Source organism: Podarcis bocagei (genome assembly GCF_964188305.1).
Source record: "Podarcis bocagei genome assembly, chromosome: 10".
NCBI classification, from domain to species: Eukaryota; Metazoa; Chordata; class Lepidosauria; order Squamata; family Lacertidae; genus Podarcis; species Podarcis bocagei.
In genome coordinates, this window is record NC_138135.1 from 47,092,384 (window position 1) to 47,118,348 (window position 25,965).

The window sequence follows — 25,965 nt, forward strand, 5'->3', positions numbered from 1 at the left end:
GGCTTCACTCGATGAACAAAGAGAGCTCCAGATAATGCTTTGCTATAGGAAAGAGAAACTCCTTAACACTGGAATAGAGTACTATCAAGGGCTTGTTAATGTTATTTCAAATTATAGCTTGCATAAGTGTCTTCCTATAGTTGCCAGTCAGTGAAGAAAAGGGCAGTACAAATCAAGGGCTATACATATTTCTATTTACTTCTTTGACTTCCTATGTTTCTAAATCGCAAACTGCCTCTGGAACAAAATTAAAATAATCAAGGTACACAATTATGGACAGGTTTTGAAGAACAAAGCTCCACAGAAGCAATTGTATATATTCTGATCACCCCACACCCACCTAATACTGCCAGTTCCGCATTTAGCAATGCTGTTGTGTTACTGACTAGCTTGTAGCCAAGCTACCACTTACGACTCTTGTATAAGGTGAAAACTGGCAGTTGCTGTTATTGTGATATTATTATCTAAGCTGTGCCACCCTCCAAAATGAACGACAAGATAAACTATTTCTTTCCTTTGGTTACTGTGATGATTCAAATCCTGTGTTGAAGGACAGAGAACAGAGAGAAAATAAGCAACTAAATATGGTGGGAAGTAGAAAAGACTATTGACTTGGTAGGTTATAGTCAAGATTTTCTATACTAGATAGATAATATGGGTGAATATTCATTCCAAAGATTGATGAATGGGTTGTACAAATTGTGAAGAGAAACTATTTCATTTTTGCAAGCTCATTATTTAACAGGTATTTGAAGAAAAAATGTGCACTGCCACAATATTCAGTGGGGGCTTATTCTGTGGTAACTATGTTTAGGATCTAGCTTTTGAAAAGCTCTAGAAGATACCTCACATGAAAAGTAGAACAGATACAAGAGACTACTTTTAAACATAGGCCACCACAGTATTAAAAACTGCTGCAAATGCCATCTTGTTTAATTTTTATGGGATGCTTGTGTGAATAAATAGCACTCTTATGCTGAAAAGACATGGGGGGGGGACTGGATCATTACAACTGGATCATTATTTAGGAAGATCTTCTTCTTTCTCTACAGATTCTGTTTTGTTTTTCTCTGTTGATTTGATATTTTTCATGATATCAAGCATCAGTAGCTGTGTAATTAATTACCATACTTTCTGCATCACACCTAATGAGTATTTTTTGCACACTAAAATCCACACATAAGGGTGATTTATGGATTTTGTCCAAGAACATATGTGAAACTCATTTCATAAACCATTTAAACGTATGGTGATCAGAGGGCTAAATTTGTTGTTAGCTGTTCAACAGTGAATAAATTTTGGAATAATAACAGATTGTGAGAATAAAATCTCTCTAATCGTGTCTGTATCATTGACTTAAAATAGGGGAGCATTTAATTTGTATAATCATTTGCAACTCAAAAAGAGGCTCAATGTCCAAATCGTAACTGAGACAATCTAAGTGCTGACATAACTGACCTACACCATGGAAAGGTGACAGTTAGTCACAGGCTGATCATATAGATCGTTTACGTTCTTCTTTCCACCTTATGTTGCTGTTGTGACACTGATTGTCATAGTCTTTGTGCTTTTGCATAATGCCCATCTTCGATGTAACAGAAATTCACACACAAACATGGACACCTTAAGTAAGCATGCTAGAATACAGGCAGGAACCATACAACCATGCACAAATATTCTGAGGGTCTCCCCCCAAAAAACTGACATTAACATTTACATGCACCACTTAATATCACATTTGGCCATGGTACAGTGGGGACTTGGTTTTGTAAGCATTCATGACCTTTTCTCTCTGTCATAGTTCTTTCTTTCCCTTGCCTTTTAGTTTTGAGGAGATTGGTGCAAAAATATAATATATCTATATATTCTTTCCATTTTAACCAGTCTTCATTGTGCTTCCAGTCAAAAGTTCTTGGAATGTCACACTGTGCTTCTCCTCCGGGCTGCACAATTTGGTGCTAGGTTTTGGTCAGAAACACTGATTAGTGTGCCAGTGATTTTCTCAGCCACTGAAATAATTCTTCTTTATAAAGAATTTGCCACCGGACATTGGCTTCCACTGTTTCCACAGCTCGCGAGAAAGAGGCAGCAGATCCCTCCTCGTAGGTCTTTATAAAGTTCTTTAGCTGAAATGCAATTTTCACAGGTTAATTTGGACTTGAATAGATGTGCATATTTTCTTTTCTTCCAAAGCATATGAACAAGTTGGATATTGACGACAAAGCTCTACATTTGAAATAAGTTCTTGTAATATTTTACAGGGAGATTTATTACAAAATGCAATAAGGCAACAGACTGCATCAATTAGGTGTGATGCAATTGCTTCAAATTGTGCTGGAAGATATTGACGCGCCAATGCCTGATTATATTAACATCACTTCCTCCGTCTCTCCTGTAGCCCAGCTGCTTTATGTTGCAGACAGCTGGGCTCTTATCAAGTTTTACTCCTACATAAGAAACTAAATACAGAAAATTGGAAACACTTCTAATGTAACTTAGAAGCTAAAGTTAAACTAAAAGGCTCTTCTCTGAAGAGCCCCAGTTTATCAACCATTATAAAAGATGTGCTCAATTAGGCTAGTAAAACATCTTTAATTCTTTATTGTAAATGGCTGGGTGTTTATGCACCAATTTGAGGGGCTGCTTGACACTATTATGAGCACCATTTTTTAGAGGTTATAATCCCATGCAAATTTACTCTAAGCAAACTTAGGAGGCATGCCTGAACTAATGCCAAGAGGCCCCATACCACCTACTCACGTAGGCTTTTGTTGTTAGGTAGTCCTTGGGAAAAGGTTCCCACTGAACTCAGTAGATTTACTTTTGAGTAGAAACACAAAGGATTTGGGGGGGAGATGTTCTGACAAGGCTGCCTTTCCCTTAAATGAAACTCTAGTGCAGCCATTCTGTAAACACACCATTATAAGGTGCCGAGGAAGCCGAGATAGGCATCATTACATGGGAAAACACTATGGCTACTGTATGTAGCCTGGCTACTTTCAGGTATGTAAGACTTTAGACATCAAAATGAACATGAATACAAAATAACTTCAAGCACCGAACTGCATAATATTTACCTCATTTAGTTCACTCTCTGTGTTGAGAAATTCTGTGACTCCACTGATAAGCTTTGAATTCATAAATAATGCTTCCCCATATCTTCAACACCAGGTAAAAAATGCAAATATGAAATAGATTGAACAACAATGCCGTGATTATTTACATGTTAAAATATATCTATTACATTTAAGTTTTATTATGACAGTTACAGTTTTTCCTGAGGTTTCTGGTCCATATATACAGTCTAATCCATAAAAGCAGAGAATAGCCAGGCTAGGTCATATCCTTAAGGCTAAAACCTAACATTTACATCAGCATAATGTTTTTTCCCCCTTGTCACTAAACTTATTAAATGCTTTCTGTTGAGCATATGAATCCACTAAATCTGAATTCATCATACCAGAATATACCTACTAAACTCCATTCAAAGCAATTTGGCTCACTGAAGCAATATGAAATAAATAATTTCCTCTGGTCTATGATATGCAGCATAGCCAGCCAATCACATTGGGTCAAGAACCTGCTTACTAAGGGCAGAACTAAAAATAGGAAGTTAGAGGAAGACCAGCTGATATTCAAACTACAGACTTTCTGGCTGATTTGTAACTTCTTTGCATAATACATACTGGTATTAACAGCCTAAAGGCGATGGAACTCACCAACATTTATATGACCGTTTAGGTAGGGCCTTTCCCACCATAAACTAACACTTATTGGATCTGACTGGCTATATCCACAACCACTCTAAGTTTAATTGTTTAAGTTACATGGCAATTACATAGCAATGACTCTGTATTCTAAGTGGAAAAGATAAGACTCCTTCATTCCCATTCTCAAGTGAATTATGTCATGATACTTTTTTCCCTATGCAATACTGATGCTTTTAATTCTGCTTTTGTTGTATCATAGGTATTCTGGGCATTTCCCTGCTCTTGTGATGGTGAGGTAGCCTCCTCTCCAAGGGCATAGTAAGTCTTGCCCCCTGCCTCTGGCATACGCACAGGGAACAAGCCAGGTTGTCATGGGAAATGGGTGATCTGAACATACCTCCCATATCTCCATCCAACATGATCCGCTCCACTTACTCATGGAACACAAGCTGGGAAACCACCTATCTATCACAATGACTTGGTGTACTGAGTACCTATGCCAGTATAGCAAGGAGGAAGAGGATAAACTGGGCTCTATGACCTGTCAGTGGGTCACTAAGGATATCATTTGCGTAAGTGTGTTACAAAGGATCATGCTCTTTGTCACAGCTTGCCGTTTCTCTTTTACATTATCTGTTGCCTCAAGGATTCTAGTTCTAAATTCACTTTTAAGTTATGTTGTTCTCCCCCCCCCCCATGTTTGTCCTATACATTGCTGGAATGTTAATAAGTATTTTTCAGCCCACCCTTACCAAAATAAACAATTTTGATTTGTAATTTGTTGGCTATTTGTTTGTTAGAGAGTGCCATAGATTCATGGGATATTGCAAAAGAAAAGAACTAAAACAAAATCAATATCAGGTCCCCTGGGTATTATGCTAACATCTAACATACTTCTTGCAAAACACTGGATACCAAGAGCTGTATCAGCAAAGAAAGAACAGGTATTAGATTGGGATATTACCACAATAGTGAAGTTGACAGCTCATAACTTTTTAAAAAGTAAAATAAAGCTGGATGGTATCAAAAACAATAACTCAGTTCAGATGACTCTCCAAAACCATGACTTGGGAAATTATGAATAAATTGCTGTGAGCATTGGACTTGGCACATTTTCTTTTCTCTTTCCCCTCATTTGCAGGTAAAGAAAAGCAATTAGGGGTTGTATCCAACTGAGTTCTACTTAGTGTAGACACTGTAATCAATAGACTTAGATTAGTGATGGCAATTAATTTCAGTATGTTTATTCCTACTCTTGAGTTGGAGATAACTCTTATAGAGTTGGATACAACAATTTATAGAGTTGTATTGAACTAAGTACTCAGTACTCAGAATTGGATACAACTCTGAGTGCTGAGTACTTAGTTCAATACAACTCAAAGTTCCTGCTTCTTCTCTGCTGTTGCTTCGCTATTTATCTGAATACGGTAAACTTAATGCAGCCAGCGGGTCCCTGGTAATAAACTTCATAAAATAAATGAATAAATTGTATTAAATGAAAAATCTGATACCTGAAAAGAAGACATTTCATAAAATTTATGGGCTAGATCCAGACTTAAGTTAATGGAACTCGGTTCCCACAGATGTCACTATGCAGTCATTATAATTTCTTCCCATTGAAAGGAAAGGAGAAAGTTCAGCTAATTTAGGCTGCAATCCTAAATAATGCCTGGGAGCATTATACAGTGGTGGAACTTTATTGCAAATGTGGGGGGTGGGCTGCTGTAAAATTGCCAGTTCACTGAGCCAGCTTTTGCTAGCACATTAAAGAGCCTTTAATCAGGTCCATGACCAGTAGCTGGGCTGGTTTAGGATTTAGTGGTTCCTTGGTTGCCCCAAATATGTTCCCAAAACACCTTGTTTCAGTGGTTTATGCTGGCTACTCTGGTGTGGATACCAATGGTGGTAGCTTCCGCCTGGCTGTACTTTCAATGGGCAATGGGGATTTCTGTTGCAACACAGCCCCCTCTGCTTGTAGAGCTGAACATATCTGAGTGGAGGAAACCTCCACCACATCCTAAACCTCTCCAGCATGGAGGTTTGAGGGTTAGAATTGCTCTGTTAGTCTGGATCCAACTCTAAATAACATATATGCTGACTAAACTGTACTGTATTAGTACTGGTAATGAAAACTGCAATGCATTTTAACTGTCATTATAAGTAAAAAATGACAACTTTGCTAATGCATTGAGAGGGGATGGTCACCAGTGGCGTAGCGTGGGTTGTCAGCACCTGGGGCAAGGCAAGTAATTTGCGCCCCCTAACCCGTGGATTTGTGCCCCCTAACTCGTGGATTTGCCCTAACCCCAGATGTTGCGCCCGGTGCGGCCAGCCCCCCCTGCACCCCCCACGCTACGCCACTGATGGTCACAGATTTCTCCCCAGACTCAACTCTCACTACAGCAGGTGGGAAGACGGGTGTGTTTGTGTGTTAACTTCCCCATGCACAAGAGGCTTAGATCCAAAACGCTTACTTACGCATGTGTATAACATGTACTATTGTTAAGATAAAATAAATACTAAACTAAACATTTGAAACAATGAAGAAGCAAATGGCTGTCAGAAAGATGCGGCCAGTACTCTCACTTGTTTTGTATTGATAGGCATATATTTTACCTTGCATTCAATATTTTCCATTTTTCTCTAAAAAACTTCCAAGCAAGATCTCTTCCATGTGGATTTCTAGCTACATGGATTATGACATCGATTGCATCCTGATCCAGGACAACTTCTGAATTGAGAGACAGGTTAAGAAGCCTTGAATAATAAGAGAAGGGAGGAGAAATGGTTAGTTGTCGCCAGCATAAATACTAAAATATCGAGCTATTAGACATCCTGGCTTTCCCAATGAAGGTTAGAAATTGCTACATGATTTGAAATTCATTGCAGAAGCTTTCCTGGACTTTTGTTTTATAAAGTACAGAAAAGAAGTAAAACTTTGTGTGATAAAAAAAGTGTTTTGTTCCACTATTGGTCTATGGCAAATATTTGATAAAACCTGAAACTGAATTGCTTCATTTGAAATGTCATCCTAAATGCTACTCTGAGATTATGCTTACCCAAAATTTAAGTGAGATTTGCAATCATTTTCAAGTAAACTTGGAATATATGATTTGGAAGAAATGCTATCCACATAACACAAATATGTCTTGAAAATCTGCAAAAAGGAGATATCAATTTTGATTATTAGGAAAAAGCTTTAAATATATCCTGAGTGTTTCTTGTGCCATGAGCAGATCTGAAATACTATTATTTGTATTGCTCTGTTTTTTCTTCTATGCTATATGCTATTCTCTTGGAACTAGTGAAGTAATAACTAATCTGAAGAAGAAAAACCACTAAAACACACACAAACACTTCCACAAGAGAGATTTAAAAATGCCTAAATTTGTGAAAGAATGAACAAAGTGATACCATGACTAATATTCCTATTTTTAATTAATTAATTTTCTATACCACCTTTCGTCCGAAGACTACATGGCAGTTTACAATATAAAAACACACAAATACATACCATAACAAGTGAAAGCAATACCCCACCCCCAGTTTAAAAGGCCATAGATTGTTTAATTAGCCAAAGGCTTGAGAGAAAAAGAAAGCGATGGCTTGGTGCCTAAAGATATGTAACAAAGATGCCAGGGGAAACCATTCCACAAGTAGGGAGCCACTGCAGAAAAGGTCCATTCTTGTGTTGCTGCCCTCCAGACTTCTCACAGAGGAGACCCACGAAGAAGCACATCCAATAATGATTGCAGGGTACAGATTGGTCCGTATGGGGAGAGGCAGTCCTTGAGGCAATGGGATCCTGGGCTGTTTAAGGTTTTATAGGTCAAAACCAGCACTCTGAATTGGGCTTGGAAACTAATTGGCAGCCAGTGCAGTCAGACCAGGATTGGCATTGTATGTTCAAACTGTATTGCCCCACCCTGGTGAGCAACTTAGCTAGAGAATTCTGCACCAGCTGAAGTCTCCAAACTTTCTTCAGAGGCAGCCCCATGTATAACGTGTTGCAGTAATCTAACCTACAGGAAACCATAGCATAGATGACAGAAGTTTAGGTTGTCCCTGTCCCGACAGGGGCGCAACTGGGCCACCAGCTGAAGCTGATATTCCTCTGTGCCTCTCCCAACAGAAATCACCAGGCATCAACGCAGTTTCTGAGCCAAAACCGGGCCTAAACCTTGATTGATATGCATCTAGAAAATTAGTTTCCTCCAAGAGCACCTAGATCAGATCTGTGACCACCCACTCTAGAACCTTGCCAAAGAAGAGGAGACAACTGGCCAGTAATTACTTAGATTTTCTAAATCCAGGGAGTATTTACTGAGAAGTGGTTTTACCACTGCCTCCTTCAAGCAGGCAGGGGCCACCTCCTCTTGCAAGGAAGCATCAGTCACCTCCCTGGCCCAGCCAGCTGTCCCCTCCTTGCTAGTTTTTATGAGCCAACAGGGGCAAGAATCCAGAGTGCAAGTGGTGGCCTTGACCTATCCAAGCACCTTGTCCACATCTTGAGCCTTACTAATGGAAATTCCACCAACATAACAGGCCTGGACAGTGCTCAGGACACCTCTCGAGATTCATCTGCTGTAACAGCAGAATCAAGGTCCAGGCAGATGCAAGTGATTTTATCCTCAAAATACTTTGCAAACAAGTCACAGCAAGCTATCGTTGGTTCTGTCACCTCCTTCGGAACAGAATGTAAAAGGCCCGCACTACCTGGATGGCCCAATGAGAATGTAAGGGAGGCAGCAAATTATGCCTTCTTTGCTGTCTTCACTGCCGCTAGCTAGGCTTGATAATGAGCCCTCATCACTGTTTGACTGCATTTGATTGGAGTTTTCCTTCACTTGCATTTGAGCAGTCTCCCATCTTGTTTCCTCACCCTCAGCTCTGGCGCATACCAAGGAGCAAGATGGGCTCCACAAAGCTGGAGAAGGTGATCAGGAGTGATCATGTCAACAACAAGCTGGGGGGGGGGGGCGGAACTGGAAATGTTAACTAAATTAGCATACCTGTTTAACAAATTTCTGTCATCGCTACAAGTTAAAGCTTCTAGCAATATTTTCTTCTCCGATACTGCCGTAGTAGAGTGGAATTTCATCCAGATGAATTCCCATACATCTTCATCCATCAGTGAAACTCCTGTGCAGTAGACGATGTCTCTTACATTAAGAGGTATTCTTTTTAAAAAAAGAAGGGAGAAAAAACCATATCCTAGTAATATTATATTAATAAGATGTTCCAACAAATGAATATACATCTTAAAGCTATATTGGTCATGTGACACAAGTGGACTGGGCAGGTTAAAATTATGTTTTTGTGATTTGACTTCCCTATGCTTTAAAATGGGGAAAGGGTAAGGGAATATAACTTATGACCCTTATGTTGATTCCCTGACTTAAAATACCCTCCCCGAGCTATAAACTGCAGGGGGGGGGGCAGGGAAGTACGGGCAATTTTTTTGTACCTGTAGGAAATATAACAAGGAAAACTTGAACCAAACCAAATTAAAATTTGGGCAGGTATAATCTGTGTTAACAGGCAGAAAATCTCCTCCTGCCTGCTGCTAAGGGCCAAACCACCCCAGAGAAACTCCCTCATGCAAGGTATCGTGAAGGGAGGCAAAGCCATCTTCCCATAAAGGGAAGCGGCAGGTACGTGTCCTGATAGGTACGTGTCCCACCCCTGTTCAGCGTTCAACAGGTGGCACCTGCCAGGCCCCAAGAGCACCAGACCAAACAGCCCTGCAAAGCGGTCGAGAATAAAGGCTGGTTAGTGGGGTGCCCTCCACCCAACATGCCTCAGGGTGCTGACCATTATCTGCTTGCACGAAATGACAAACCAACCAAATAGCCAAATTAAGCCCTAACCCACCATAAGCTAATCAAATTCAGAGCAGACTGAAGTGGATTAAAAAAGGGACCCCCAAATTAGGATGCTCCCCACTCAGTTCCACTTGGGCAACTGGCTAAGCCCACTTTGCTCAAGAGGAGGAGAGCATGATGCCACTGTGAGTCAGAGAAGGAAGTCTCAGGTGAGGAGCAAGCTATTTATGCAAGCTCCCACTCCTATTTCAGGCCAAGTGTGAAGGAGAAACCCCCCTTCTACTCCCAAGGAAAGCCAGTGAAACATCCTTCCTCAGTGGGGTGGAGTATTCCCACCTGAAGATAGGGATCAACTTTATAGTTGGGGGTGGGAAAGCTGCAATATGTTACTGTCTACTTCACAGGATCCCTGACCTGGACTTGCAACAACAAAAATAGACAGAGGATTTGGGAGAATAATTCATCACCTGTCTACCTCATACCTGCACAACCTCCTTAGAAGCATTTGGCTGAATGGCGTAAACTGAGGAAATAATAGGCTTCAATGCTCATATCAGTCCAATACAAAATTTCGATGAAAAAATGATTACCGTCCTGGTCCCAATCTCAAATATATCTTATTCTTCTTACTTCCGGGTTAGCGTGAAAGGCTAATGGCGGATTCCCTCCGAGCTCCGGAGGGAATCGGCTCTGTGGAAGACTGATCTTGCCGCCGCGGCGACGCGGGGACCCTCAGAAACCACAGGCGCTGAAGCCTGTGGACTTGGTGACTCGGCGGGCACCATTTGCGCCCCCGACCCGCGAAGAAGCCTTTTTAAAGGCTTCGGAGCGGGGGACGGAGGGTGGCGTGGTGCTGAGAGTAGACCGCTTCTTCTACGGAGCGAAGCCGCATGCCATGGCCGGAAAGTGCTGACTTCTTTCTTTGAACATTTGGACCTTAAAAGCAACAACCCGTGAGTAGTACGGAAATTGGAACTAAAAATCCTTTTCTTTTTTTTTTTGGAATTTGGCACGATCGGGGGAGGCGTTAAAAGGAAGTCCGTCTCCTCTTCCTGTAGATAAAGTAAAGCAAGAATTGATAACTAAGGTTGAGAGAATATCCTTCTCTTTACGGGACAAAAGCTATTAACCCCACGACTTGGCAATATAAGTAACTTTGATGGAGGATAAGAACTGATTTTAGGAGCTGAAGTGCAACCCCCCCGGGACCCGGGAGTGATCCGCGAGAGAGCCTGCTGAGGAGACATAAAGAGTTTGACAGCTGTCAAACTAGCTGTCAAAGTTGGAAAAGGAAAAAAAAATTGGTTTCGGCTATCTTTGCTGGTTATTTTTGTTACAATTTGACTTTAAACTGTTGAAAATAAAGAAGAATAGAAACAAATATTAAGTAATTAGAATCCCTCTAGAGGGGGTTCTGAGACATTACAATGGCTGCAGGTGGAAAAATACAAGCTGAGCTGGATAGAATGTTTTTTCTCTTGGGAAAATTACAAGGTCAGAGTGAAGCTTTGGCTACAAATGCTACAACTTTGAATTTAAAAGTAAACAAACTTGCTGAATGTGTCAAGGACTTGACTCAAGAAACCTATGCAGCTGAACAAGAAGAGATATGTGCTGTTTCAGAGGAGTGGGAAGGAGGAGCTGAAATGCCGCAGATGACAAAGGCGAGCCAGAGGCCTGCTAAGATAGATGCTAAGAAAAACAAGATCTGGATGATGAGAGTTTGGTTTGAATTAGAGAATGAAGAATGGAGGGATCTCCCTATGGGGACCTATGGATTACAAATCTGATTAAGGCGAAAGTTGGAGCTTTTGGGACATTTGAGATATTTGGATTTAAAAGCAACAAGAAACAAGATTTGGGCTCCACTTTTGAACATGGAGGTCTGGTTGGAAGAAACATAGACCTTATTGGGACAGAGCTTCTCCGAGACTTGATGTCTAATATAAAAGACTACCAAAAAAACCGGCAGAGAGGGACTGAGAGAGATTTGAGGGCCTCGGACGTGAGGTCTCCAGGCTGATAGCTGATGGACATTTTTTGGGGATCGAAACAGGGAAAGGGGGGGTGAGAGTTTTGGAATCCAAAGGGTGTATAATTATATGTGGTTTTCTTTTCTTTTTTTGTTATTTTGTTTTGCAATTAATATAAAAACTGGGAAATTTGTGGAAGGGAATTTGGTTCGACCTTAGAAAAGGGTGTAAAGAATGAATATTGTTGTTTAAATTGAGGTCTATAAGTTAAAATTGGTTAATTAAGATGAATTAAGTATAATAATAATAGGGTAAAAGCTGGGGACAAGAACTAATTATTGGAATTGGAATACAAGAAGGGGAGGTGTGGGGAAGTCAGGGAAAGATGTTAAGAAAGTAAAGATTTGAAATTATACCTGTTATTTGTGTTGTGTTTGTTTGTGTTTTTGTGTCTGTTAAAAATTTGTGAAACTTTAATAAAAATGTGTTTTTTAAAAAAAAACACAAATATGTCTTATTCTTAAACATTTATATTTATTAGTGTAAAACTTTTTTTCCATACTTGAAGCCATAGTTAGGTTGTACCGTCAAGTGGCAGCAGACAACTATCACTTACATTTTTATTTAAAATTATCTTTTTTATCATTTAGGTGGCTTTCAAAAGGCTTTCCCTACTAGTAGGGCTGTAAGCCAACAAGACATCTGCAAAAAGAAAAATAGAGGCAATTCTTTTCAAGCTGATTGTCTCATTAGCTTTGCACACTGACCAAATGCTGGGATACAATCAGCAGTATACATGAGCAGAACAGTGCGCCATCTGAAAATATTTATCACTTCCTACAATAAGAAGGTGCTTATCTCTTGCCTCCTAAAGTTTATTTCTATGAAAATTCAGTCTATTTATCATCCTCCATGTATCCTTTGCTCAGTGGTGATTACTCTTCAGTAGATATGTATAGGATTGCACTATACATTTACAAATCCACTTCACATCTATTTCAACTATACTTCAAACTGCATTGAGTGCAATTTTGTTGAATTATTAGTGGACAATTACAAAAAAATACACTCATGCATAAAACAAATACATAAAACAACGAACACCCACATCAAATTTGGTTAATATCTAAAAAGAGCAGAATCACAAATATAAAAAAGCAACAATCTCCCCCCCAAATTTTATCTGTAATAACAGTTGCTGCAGGACTTGCTGGATTAAGCCAAAGGCCAATCTAGTTTAGCATCATGCTTTGCACATTGCCAACCATGTGCTTGGGGAGCCAGGAAGCAGCAACTGGAATCCACAGGCATATGGATTCCATACCTAAACAAGGAGTTTACCAGCTCATGGATGAAAATTATGGTTAGAAAAGTCACTTGATTGGTATGCCACCTTCTCTCCTGTACCATCTGGGCTATGATACTGCCCTTGAATCTGTAAGGCAAAGGCTCTGCGACATATCACATAGTGATCTCTGATCTCAATCTCATGTTATCTGTGGCCCATTAGCAGTAGGAATCCACTATGGGTTTGAGTTTCAGACACCTGCATATCTTAGAAATTTGTCTGTACCAACATATCGGTGTCTTTTCACCAAAGCCAGATTAAATGTATTCCCTTCAAAAGTGTTAAACGGCAGACTGAGAGGTATCCCTTATCAAATTAGGATCTGCGTGTGCTCTCAGGATGTCGACTGCATGTGGCATATTTTATTGCATTGCAGACAATATGATCAAGCTAAGGAACTATTGACTAAACCACTATTGTCAAATCGACTGGGTCAGTCCAAAGCCTACTATATCAATTATCTTCTGGACGACAAGTCCAATGATATCACAGTGGCCATGGCAAAGTTTCTTTCAGTAGTCGTACAAATCAAAGATCAACAGGCCCATGACTAAACAAATAATGCTTCAGAATCTGTATTTTATACTGAATCCATGTTATGGGTCGTTGGACCGCAAGAAAGATGATGATGATGATGATGATGATGATGATGATGATGATTACTACAGGCATATGGCTCAAACTGGCTCAAGTTAGTGGTGATCACCATTACTTCTGACAAATTCTGTAACCTATTTGTTGTGTGAATAAATACTCATTTTTGTCGCTTTGAATATTCCATTCAGCTTCTTTAGATTAGCCCAGGCTCTAGAATTATGAAAGTGGAAGAAAAACATCTCTCCATTCACTTATCCACACCATGGATAATTTTATATACCCTTTCTTTCCTCTAGTTCATTTGGGTTTCTTTCTCTTTTTTGAGATTTTTAGACAGAAGGTATCTTCAAGGTTTACATCTGGTGGTTTAACAGTTCCATGGGTTTAAAGCTCTAGTCGCCCAACGTGTTTATGCAAGAGCAGAAAGCATTCACTTGCTACGTTAACTAGAGGGAATTGGAAATGGTGGCTGAGTGTTATTTAAGGATATACTGCCAAAGATCTTCCTTTGTTAGAATAAACCCCTCCTGGGCTATCTCGCCTGCACTCATTTTTTAAACCAAAGCTATGATCAATACTTCAGAGAGTATGCTTCAGTTTTGAAAGCATTTTAAATGGCTTTCATTTGAATACATGTACTGTTGTGATTTATTTAACTTTATTTATCTTGCATAGGAGACATGGCAAGGATAAAATATGTGGCTAGCATAGCTGCTGATTAAAAATTAAGCACTTTGGAAAATGTTAAAAATTAAACAGAAAAAATAACAATTAAAATCATGCTGTGCCTTTACAGAGAAATCTATTTTTTCAATGATTAATAATAAAGCTTTACAAAGAGTTAAGAATAATCTTTTAAGTTATAATTAATTGGCACATGCTTGTTCTTGTTTAAACTAAGTTCTAACAAATGGAAATACATTTATAAAATAGGCCCTTAATTATTTATCTTCTAGGCAAATGGTGTTCTAATTTCTTAAAATGTAATTGGATGCAATTTAGGCAGCTCTTTGATTTAGTGACATGCTTCAAACCATTTAGGGAAACATTTAAGAAAGGAAATTAATCAGATGTCCCGTTTTAATTCTGAGAATTTAGCCAAAGCTTTTCAGTGTGTTTGATTACAGATTTGTTTTATATAACACTCCCATATGAATAAGAACTAACTTTTCAAAATTCTGGATGAACGTAATAATTGCTCTTTTAAATGCTATGATGATTATTAGGGTAGTGATAAAGTGGTAAATCAAATCCAAACTCTTCTTCTACTACTACTACTGCTATTTAGGTATAAGCACTATTAATTCCTAACAAACCATACTCACAACATAGAAATACAAAATGAGAGCCCAAAATACATAATACAACAAAAACAAATCAATAACCCTCCCTCCAACAAATATATTATTATTATTATTAATTGTGGATTGCTGATTTTATCCTAGGTTTGGATAACCAAGCACCCCAGTATGGGGCAACATTTTCACAGGTGGAAGAATTACCTTAACCACCTGCTTCTCCCTTGCCAGAACATTTCAATCTAGCTGTTACAATTTTCCTTCCATCACAGAGACAACTGCAGAAACTCACGTCATACTATCCCTTCCTCAGTGAGACCCATAACTACAGTGCCTCACTCCTCAGACCTATCTCCATAGCTCACCGGCCTGTGGCTCTCTGAGATGAGAAAAGCAACTACTTTGCATGCAACTTTCCTGGTATCTTCATTTTTCTATAATGAACTTGGATCTAAAATTCCACCTCATAATTCCCTATCTCTGCTACAGTAACTAGGCACATGGTCCAGACAGCATATGGGTTGGCTTACCCATGTAATACATGAATCCTTTCTATTATGTGTTTCTTTACAGGTGCTTCACCCCACAAAGCTGTTTCCTTGCTTCTAAGTCACTTCCAATTGACTGTATTGCTATTGACTGTATTGACCAGTATTGCTATCACCTTTAAACCTTGGTTTATAAATAAACATTGCACTTGCAACGGGCATGGTTATTGCTGGCTCTCTGGATCAAGCACACAAATACTGATTGAAATTCCACAAAGTAAGCAATGTTATCCAAGATAATTCAATTCTGTAAGCATGCAGACAATTATTTCTAGTAAAGATTCCTCGAGTAGTACTGTTAATTCCAAAATTAGGACTTGGGTACGATACGTGGTTATGCACACTAGCAAATCTGGAAATAGTCTCTACACAACTGCAACTCCCTGTCTGAATATTAGAAACAATAAAATAAAACTATAATCACTGGTCTGTACATGCAATATTTGGAATGGATAGTTAAGTTTCAATGTGGTGTTTGGACTAAGTGGCCCTACTAGTCCTTGTGTTCTGTGGTTAAATTGCTTATAAGTTACTCATGAGGTTCTTAAATTAATAGATATATCCAGTCCATAGCATTTAGCAAGCAACCCTTTGCTTTACTTGACAATCTAAAAGACGTAGGGAATAAACTGTCTTCTTAATGACATTGCCAGACAATAAAGCCTGTATTTACTTGTTATCATGTTAATCCTTAATCCTATTGGATATATGCCCTGGGTCTTCTTTCACAACACTAAAGTCTTGATTAAGTTGTACTCAGCACACTCTTCTTTCTACTTAAAACAGCTTTATTGATTTCACTGCAAGACTCTACTCCGTTGTTGCAATAGCCTGTTAATTAACTAATTTCGGCAACATTGGTTGCTATCCTCTCTCTGTGCTATTCTAAAATAATATACTGTATGACTTCATTTACACCTGCATAGATAATGTAGCCACCATTTGTTTAAAGTACATCCTTAAGGCTATACATAGCACAGAACAAAGAATTATATGTGCAGGGAGATGTAGATTCTCTGACACATTAAAAATTTATCCAAGAATGTCCAGAAGGCTAAGAAAGTTCCATTGAGGCCAATTTCATTTTGTGACTAGTTAAATATGCTGTTAATGAGTTTAAGGAAACAAACAAGCATAAAAACATAGGCGGAAAGTTGTTCTGATTTGCAGTATTACCCACACACTTTGAAGGCCGAAGAAACATGGCCTCAGTTGTTCAGGGCTTTAAACACCAGTGTAAGCACATTGAATTGGGCCTTATTTCTATAAGGTGACAACCAGTGCAACTGCTTCAAAGCATGGGTTATATGAGCTCTAAATGGAACCCTGGGCAATAATCTGGCTACTGTGTTTTAGATCAGTTAATGCAGGGATCACCAACCTAAGGTCCATGGGCCGGAAGTGGCCTACGGAGGTATTTAAGGAAGTGGCCTACGGAGGTCCTTTGACCGGCCCACAAGCCACCCCCGAACCTAGGTGCCTGCTCACATGCTGCACTAAACTGGTGCAGCGCGTGGACTCGCTTCTGTGGTGCTGGAAATCACATCTGCACATGCACAAATGCCAGAAATCGGGGGGGGGGACCGTGCACAATTCGGCCCACAGAAGGATCTCCGTGGGACTGATCTGGCCCAGGCAAGATAAACCTTGCCGACCCCTGAGTTAATGTGTTTGAATAGTCACAGAATGCACTGGAGTAGTCCAATCTGAAGGTTACCGGAGTGAGGGAGTACAGAGTCCTCGTGATCTGTGTCCCAGAGGGGCCATAGCTGGTGAAAGCAGATGGAGCTGGAAATATGCACTCCTAGCCCAATGCTACTTGAGCCTCCAATGTTAGATCCAGGAGTAGCCAAACTGAATAAATAAACATGATATAATTGGAGAACTTGTACATGATTGGTGTTCGTCCTCCTGTCACCATTTCTTTCTTGTGTTTTGTAAGTAAGAATACAGATTAAGTGAATCTATCTCCAGAAGAAACTCTGAAAAGGATAATGTATTTTGAAACACGTTTTGCTTTCAAAGCTGATGCATTGCTAAGGTTAAAGAGGTTAACAAGGCTGATTCTCAGGCACAGGCAGACCTTATGGTAATTCTTTTAATTTTTTAGGCTGAGCCACTAGGCTGTCATAAGTAAGGAGTGTGAGTAATGCACTTCTTCACACATGAAAGGGCTGTAGCAAACATCTTAATTTCCCGAAAGCAATTGCTTCACAGTACAGTACTGGAGATGAATTTCAGAAACTCCATTTTGATGCACAATACACATTTAAACAAATGCATGTATTTAAATAGTTTTGCTAGTTTTCACTTAATGGTAAGATTCAACGATGTCTAGTGGCTCAGTGAAATGGTACTAAGATTAAATTTGTTGTCTTTCTGGTGTCTACTGAATACCTTTCTCTTCCAACAAGTGTTATAAGTAAGACCTTTCTCAGTTTGCATCTGCATCCGTATTGGAACTGTTTTTAATATGTTTTGATTTTTTTTCTTGCTTGTTGTTTGCTGCCCTGGGCACTTTCAGAAGGGTGAGATATAAATTTTAATAACAACAATAATAGCGTTAGCCTCTCTTCCTTGGAATTTGCATTTCAACTACTGTATTCATTCTGATTTTAAAAAATCATATCAATCTCTAGGTAAAATGTATTTTTAAAAAGCGAGGTGGGGAGTAATTCCAGTAATTCCAACTAAGAGGAAAAGAGGAGATGCATGCTGCAATCCTTTTTACCTGTTTCTGTTGCTGGAAATCCAGTCTGATATTAGGGTTGCAGCCTGCTGGTGGCAGTGCTTGTTACCAAAGCTGCAAGCCAGCATAATGACTTCACGGCGTAACTCCCTGGGTAACCCCAAAGCAGAAACAAAAATTGTGTTAGGGTCATATTAATGAATATCTTCAAGTGCTCAAATGAAAATGCACAATTGCTTACAAGATCTAAGCCAGTGGTTCTCCCCCAATGGACTACCTGAAAATTGCTGAGGGTCTTGCTTGTTGTAGCAATTGTAATGCACTGTGCTAGATGTTGTATTGCATTTTTTATTGTATTTTTACAATTTTATTTTGTAAAATAATATATAAAAAGATTTTTATTCTTTTATTTCTTATATGTTATATATTACTGTATTACAACTGAATCCCATAAAAATCAGATTGTAATACAATCAAATGCAATATAAGAAATTAAATATGTGACCTAAAATCATTCAATAAAAATTATTTTTTAAAAAAGAAATTAAATATAATTAAAAATCTATATGAATAATTAATAAGGTGGCTGTGCACTCTCCTGTCTTGAATCACTAATCCACAGATTCGCTGCAGACCACCTGAACAAAGCTCGTGGACCACTGGTGATGCACAGACCACAGTATCCTAAAATGGTAAATCATCCTACAATGGTAAATTAATAAGCAATTACATTTCTACAAAGCCAGCCAGTTACAAGCATGCATGCCCCTTGGTCTTGGTCCTACTCCCAAATGCAGCCAGAACTTAAGTCATAACGAAGGAGCAGTTTAGTTTTCCGAGTCTAGTAAAAGTAGACACTTTCATAATAGTAAAGCCCCAAAATGAAAACAAAAGGCACAATCCTTTGCAATTTTATGTCCCACTGATTCAACAAGAGAGGTGGAAATATACTCAGCCCCCTCTTACGATAATCAGTGGAGCGTGCCCAGAAATAAGCATCAGGTTCATTAAGCCTATGGAGTTTGGTTCACTACAAATGCTCTACAACTGTTAAAAATGGAAAAGAAAAGAAGAAAAGTGTTACAGTACTCGTGTTGGTAGGAAGCTTGAACAAACGATTTGTCCAAATTATTTGTTGGCCATCCAAGCTTAAGATACATTGAAGCAACTTGTCTTAATATATATTCCTGAAACACAAAGGGGGGGGGGAGAACCCTGCATCAGATATTTTCATAGTTAAAAGATAACATGCTCCATCCAGTTCAAAGATAGCTTTTAAAATAGTTTTATTACATGTGACATTTTAAAGATAAGTAGTGGCCTATCTTTTCGGCCATGTGTGTCATCAGTGGGGCTCAAAGTATGAGATAATGTCACTTGTCGTATTGAACATGCACATCTACCAACCTGCACAGTGAGGCTTTGTGTTTGGCAGCAGGCTGTGTGTGTGTGTGTGTGTGTGTGTGTGTGTGTGTGTGTAGAAGGTCTGATTTTAAAGTGGGAACCATGCCAGTGACCATCAGTGGAATCCTAGCTTTCAGAGGCTGAGTACAGTGGTCCCTTGGTTCTCGAACGTATTCCATTCTGAAAGTCCGTTCCAACTTCTGAAACATTCAAAAACCAAGGCGCACCGTCTGATTGGCACAGGCACCCAGGAAACAATAGCCGACAGCCACATCAGACATTCGTCTTCTGAAAAACGTTTGAAAACCAGAACACTTACTTCTAGGTTTTTGGCTTGCAGGAGCAGAAGTGTTCGAGTACCAAGGCATTCAAGAACCAAGGTTCCACTGTAGTTCCAAATGGATGCAGCCCTTAGAGAGAATCACTAGTGCCATATCCACTTTCAAAGCAGAGAGAGAATGATTGTACCCTCAAAAGTTTTTTTACTCTTGGACCCCCTGGCCACATCATAAAATGCTTTCCCCAAAATTTTAAGGTATAGTACTGTTGTGCTCATGTCCAGTTTATGGACTACTCATGGTCACCTGCTTGGCCACTGTGAGAAGTGAATGCTGAACTGACTGGGCCATTGGGCTGATGCAGCAGGCACATTTTATGTTCACAAGTTTCTTTCTGCACCAACCACAATGAATGGACAGGAAAACCTGGGTCCAAAAATTCTTCTCAGCTCAACTCAAAAATCCTCCTGAAAGAATGGGGTTTAGAAGTGCTTGAAGTCAGCTGGATCATTCCTGGTTTTCTTAAACATGTACTGATGTATGTTTGACACAAGTATGAAAATACTAGCTTAGACAGGCTAGTATTTACCTTGCTAGGCTACTCTTGACTTAAAAAATGCATGTTTGAGTAATGTCCGTCATTAAACATTTACAAGTGACACATTTAGGCCACACACAGAGATGAAATTGATAGTCTTGGCTGTCTTTATACGCACAGATATGGCAAAACCATTACGTAGGCACAGCCAATTGATGTGATAATATTGAATAATGTGAGCTGCATATCAAGATTGGACAATTTAACGATGCCTGTATTTCAATGTCATTTTAGTTGTTGGCACTTTTACAAAGGCAAGCGTAACAAGTTTTCTGCTTTTGACCCTTACACAATAGGGACCTTTACTTTTTATGACAAGCTGTAAAGTATGCCTCTGCCATCACAGTCATATTGTAATTTTCTTACTGCCAAATACCCATGTTTAAGTGAAATATAAATTCAATTCAGTTTTAAGAATGTAGTTTACGTTATAGTAGCACAATATGAGTGAATAATTTTTATTTACACAGCAGCTCACTCAGTTGCATAAGGATGGTATATGACAATATACCGTCCTTTGGCAAGTAAGTTATTCTTGTGACAAAAATTAATTTACGAAGTCTGTTGTCAGCTCTCGCAGGATACCTTGGGAAGAAGCAGAATAAGCCAGCAATGTTTTTGCTATTATTTACTCAAATTGCATTTTCCCCCAGCCAGACTAAATAGGGCATCAGCAAAAGATACATTTATAATGATTCTTCAGCACAGGCTACAACAATTCTGATTTCAGCATTGCATGACAGGGAAGGAAGGGTACACTGCATAGAGGTCAGTGTCCATTGGCAGTCATTAGAAGGATGAAAGAATGGAAACATCACGCTAGCATGGAGCTGCAATAATTCCTTGCCTCCCTCTGCCCCCATACTTGTGTCAATGTAGGTGGCAAAGGACCTTCGGGAAAGGGTGGGAAAAGCTCAAAATGCATGAGCTAAGTTTAAAAAAAATGAAATAAACTTTTATAGGACATACACATTTTCATCTCGTATTTGTTGCTAGCTGGTTTAGGTTTCTAACTGGTCCTGGGCTACATTTAAACCAGACCATATGTTGTTGAGCATTTAATTCATGCAGAATGTGTCTTTTTTCATAGACTCGTGTTGAAAGGGACCCTAAGGATCATCTTCTAGTCCAACTCCCCACAGTGCAGGAATATACAGCTGTCCAACAAGGGAATCAAACTTGCGACCTTGGTGATGTCACCACCACGCTCTAACCAACTGAGCTACCTCAATTTCTGTATTTTATTCTATATTGCAGATAGGACTGGGGAAAATCCCTGTCTGTAACACTGAAAAGCAGATGCCAGTCAGTATATACTGAGGTGACTCAGAGTTTCATATGTTCCTAACTTATTAGACAAATCATGATACAACCCCCTTATTTATTTTTCTTTTCTTTTTCAATTCATTGGAAGACAGTGTGCCCTTCTCTTCAGTACTGGGAATGCATATCTGCTGGTTTTCTTTTGTTTTAAAGGCAAATAGTCCATCCTCCCCCTGCCCAACTATATACACATACACATAAAAAGGAACTTGTGGCACAGGGTCTAAAGTGCATTTGGGATGCACCTTAACTATGCAGAAAGGCCCTAAGCAAGTTACAGGATTTTACTGGGGTGGGCAACAATAGTTCAGTGGTCATAAGAAAGAAAGACAAATATATTTACATTGAAGATGTTGTAGTTTTCTGTGCGGTCCAACAGTTTATCTAGTGGATAAAGGGCTCGGCTGGCAGCATGCCAAGGCAGAAATTCCTTTTCCTTGGACAGGTATCTGATAATCTCTAGTGGAATGTTCTGAGGCAAATAGCCAGCTCTGTATAATCAAAGAAGTTATTGTGAATCATTAATTGGAAAAAGGTCATGGTGACACTAGAAACTGAGGTAAGCTTTTCCTTGTGCAGATACAAATAAAAAACTATAATCATTTCATTATATTAAACAATGAGGTCAATATTCTTTAAGTTTTCAAGTACGGAGTGTTCTTTAGAAATGAATCTATGCATCATAACATATAATTTAAATGAACTCATGTCTACAAGGTCAAAAGGATTAAAAAAAAAGAAAGCCTGATGATAGGAACTGAACAGTCACAAACATTTGTTACAGAAAATATTTATAAGGTCATTATGATTAAACAGGAAGACGCTAACTCCCAAGATGCCATTTTTCACTATAGTCCCATCTTGCTCCAACCTTCTCCCAACATCATTTATTAATTCAACGGAGAAGACATAGGCCACAGTCAACCTTTTAATGTCGCCATGATAGTTGATATAATAGTAGCTTGGAATAATTATGAAAGTAACATGTTTCATATTTATTAGCTATTATTCGTTTGCTAGCAATTCCTATGAAACATGGGGAGATTTAGAAGACATAATCCCATCAGTCAGTGTAGAAGCATCGTGACTGTTTCGGGGGGGGGGGACAATTAAATGAAAATACTACAGAATACTTTCAATTAATTCACAAAAAAAGAAAAAGAGAACCATAACATCATATGAATCCCAAGATTCCTAACTGATTGACACGAAAATAAATATTTAAATTGCTGAAATGATTACAGGAGCTTTCAGTGAGTTAGCTAAAGATTACATATCTAATTCTGAAGGGACGATTTGTGAGCTGTGCAGCTGCATTCTGACCTTGGTTTCTTCACTTACATTGTGCAACTGAACTCACAGATAGAGCTCAGTACATTCATTTTCCCCATAGGGACAAAGTACCAAATGGTAGTGTAATTGCCAAGGGAAAATTATTACTCCATTCTGAATTATTTCCACCATAAATCCAAAACCCGTCAAACAGACTCTGTCACAAAAACAACAGTGTTGCAGTAAAGTGCTGAGAGTCCCACATACAAGTGCGCCATAAATTCATGAGCCCACCGTCCACCAGAGCCATCCTGAGATGTGCTTAAATCAAAATTAGAAAACCCAAGCTGGTCACAAACTGGCTGACAGTGTTGAGACAATGGGAATGAGTTGATTTAGTTGCTACCGTTCTAAAAGGCACTCTGCATCATCTGCTTCATATGGGATGTACAGAACGTGAGTAGCTTATGGCTGTTCAGATATATCCCCACCTCCACTTACAAAGTGACAACTCCTACTTTTTCTTATGTAAATCTGTAACAAAGATTGTTTCGTGCCTGCACCGTTGTGTCTGTGCATTGTCATGGAACACAAGGAAATGACACGAACACAAAATTCAGTGGAATTCGTTGTTCAGAGATTTTTTTTCTCTTGAAAATAAAGCAAAGGCTAAGGCTATTTTTAGTGCAATGCATGTTCAATTCATACACTGCATTGGGTACGACATGAAAGGAAAGGTGCTACATTTCACTCTAACGATTCAATGGTTATGCACAGCTCTTTTGTATTACTGTATAGTAGATGATAACGGCATGAGTGTTGAGAATGACACAGAATTATGAGTTATTGGCTAATTTTAAGCCCCATATTTTCCTGGTGCTTCTTTTGCTGCTCATCACAGCTACGGGAGCCATGGACAAACAGTATAGGCCTTGGAAGGCAACAGTGAGAAGATGAGATGGCATGGGCAGTGTCTCTGCTGGTGCCTGTGATGGACAGGCCCTGGGTCTGCCTCCAGTGGGAACTGGCAAGTCAATCAGCCAATCAGGAGATAGAGGGTGGAATTTAAGTTGGATGCAGACAATCTGAGAGCGCAGTCAAGGCTTGCTTGAACGTTAAACCTGGGATTAGAGATAGGGACAACCAGATATCTGGTTGGGCAGAATGGGGGTGGCACCAGGTCGGCCAAGGATCCACTAGATCCTAAACAGATTGTGCAGCCAGAGAGAAGCACAATTCAAGCCCCTCTGCAGTGTCAGCCTGGAGCTGATACAGCTAAATTTAAGAAAAATACTCTCCGGCCACCTTCTGATCTGGTTGGTACAAGAGACATGCCTTTGCATGAAGTAGCAGCTCCATTACTCCATTCAGCCCCAGTGCCCCATGGCCAGGAGTTAGGATGGCTCCCCACAACATTGGAAGAAAAGATGACACTGACATAATTCATCATAGAATCATAGAGTTGGAATAGACCACAAGGGCCATCGAGTCCAACCCCCTGCCAAGCAGGAAACACCATCAGAGCACTCCTGACATATGGTTGTCAAGCCTCTGCTTAAAGACCTCCAAAGAAGGAGACTCCACCACACTCCTTGGCAGCAAATTCCACTGTCGAACAGCTCTTACTGTCAGGAAGTTCTTCCTAATGTTTAGGTGGAATCTTCTTTCTTGTAGTTTGGATCCATTGCTCCGTGTCCGCTTCTCTGGAGCAGCAGAAAACAACCTTTCTCCCTCCTCTATATGACATCCTTTTATATATTTGAACATGGCTATCATATCACCCCTTAACCTCCTCTTCTCCAGGCTAAACATGCCCAGCTCCCTTAGCCGTTCCTCACAAGGCATCGTTTCCAGACCTTTGACCATTTTGGTTGCCCTCCTCTGGACACGTTCCAGTTTGTCAGTGTCCTTCTTGAACTGTGGTGCCCAGAACTGGACACAGTACTTCAGGTGAGGTCTGACCAGAGCAGAATACAGTGGCACTATTACTTCCCTTGATCTAGATGCTATACTCCTATTGATGCAGCCCAGAATTGCATTGGCTTTTTAGCTGCCGCGTCACACTGTTGGTTCATGTCAAGTTTGTGGTCAACCAAGACTCCTAGATCCTTTTCACATGTACTGTTCTCAAGCCAGGTGTCACCCATCTTGTATTTGTGCCTCTCATTTTTTTTTTGCCCAAGTGCAATACTTTACATTTTTCCCTGTTAAAGTTCATCTTGTTTGTTTTGGCCCAGTTCTCTAATCTGTCAAGGTCGTTTTGAAGTGTGATCCTGTCCTCTGGGGTGTTAGCCACCCCTCCCAGTTTGGTGTCATCTGCAAATTTGATCAGGATGCCCTTGAGTCCATCATCCAAGTCGTTGATAAAGATGTTGAATAAGACCGGGCCCAAGACAGAACCCTGTGGCACCCCACTAGTCACTCTTCTCCAGGATGAAGAGGAACCATTGATGAGCACCCTTTGGGTTCGGTCAGTCAGCCAGTTACAAATCCACTGAGTGGTAGCATAGTATTTACCATTTATCAGTATTTAGTAATAATGGAACCATATTTTACTGACAAGGTTCAGCCTTGGTACATTTTTTTTAAACATGTTTATATCACCCTTCGTGGAAACTGATTCCTGGATGGATCACACAATGAAGAATATCAAAAGACTATAACCACACAATTGAATAAAGTATCAGGCCAACACAACTATTGGCAGTATCTAAAATCAATCGATTTATTACTGCCTTTGGCAATTCATAGGAAATAATTGGAGATTTTTTTAAACCCATAGACTGTGTTGGAACATGTGAAAAGTATTAAAGTCAATGGCTAACTAAGTTGTGAATCACACATTAGATTGCTATGGAGCATAACAGAATTCAGAAAGCTATTGAAAGAAAAAGCTGCTCTCCTCAAAGTAATTAGTTCGCAGTAATCCCACTCAATTAAATTGTTCACCATTGAGGGCTGTGGTCTTGATTTTCAAACTTGAATGTAGAGGCAATAATGAAGGTTAAATACAAGATAAACAAAATGTTCATTTACACAGAAACCGTATTGTTCCTTGTGAATGCATTAAGAGAACATTATCAACAACTCTGAATGTGAGAA

At 39.5% G+C, this 25,965-nt stretch overlaps 1 protein-coding gene across 2 annotated transcripts in view; it reads right to left on the reverse strand.

Annotated features, from left to right (window-relative positions):
• Positions 1-1,351: 1,351 nt before the first annotated feature.
• Positions 1,352-25,965, reverse strand: part of TRHDE (thyrotropin releasing hormone degrading enzyme) — a 210,400-nt gene continuing 185,786 nt past the window's right edge. For both annotated transcript variants that reach the window (XM_081211937.1, XM_081211936.1), the window contains 7 exons: positions 21,935-22,082; positions 19,078-19,175; positions 18,031-18,138; positions 8,723-8,890; positions 6,327-6,467; positions 3,078-3,159; positions 1,352-2,126 (listed from right to left, as the gene is read on the reverse strand). In XM_081211937.1, coding sequence (XP_081068063.1) covers positions 1,983-2,126; positions 3,078-3,159; positions 6,327-6,467; positions 8,723-8,890; positions 18,031-18,138; positions 19,078-19,175; positions 21,935-22,082 — 889 coding nt within the window. In that variant the 3' untranslated portion in view covers positions 1,352-1,982. The remainder of the gene's footprint in view (positions 2,127-3,077; positions 3,160-6,326; positions 6,468-8,722; positions 8,891-18,030; positions 18,139-19,077; positions 19,176-21,934; positions 22,083-25,965) is intronic.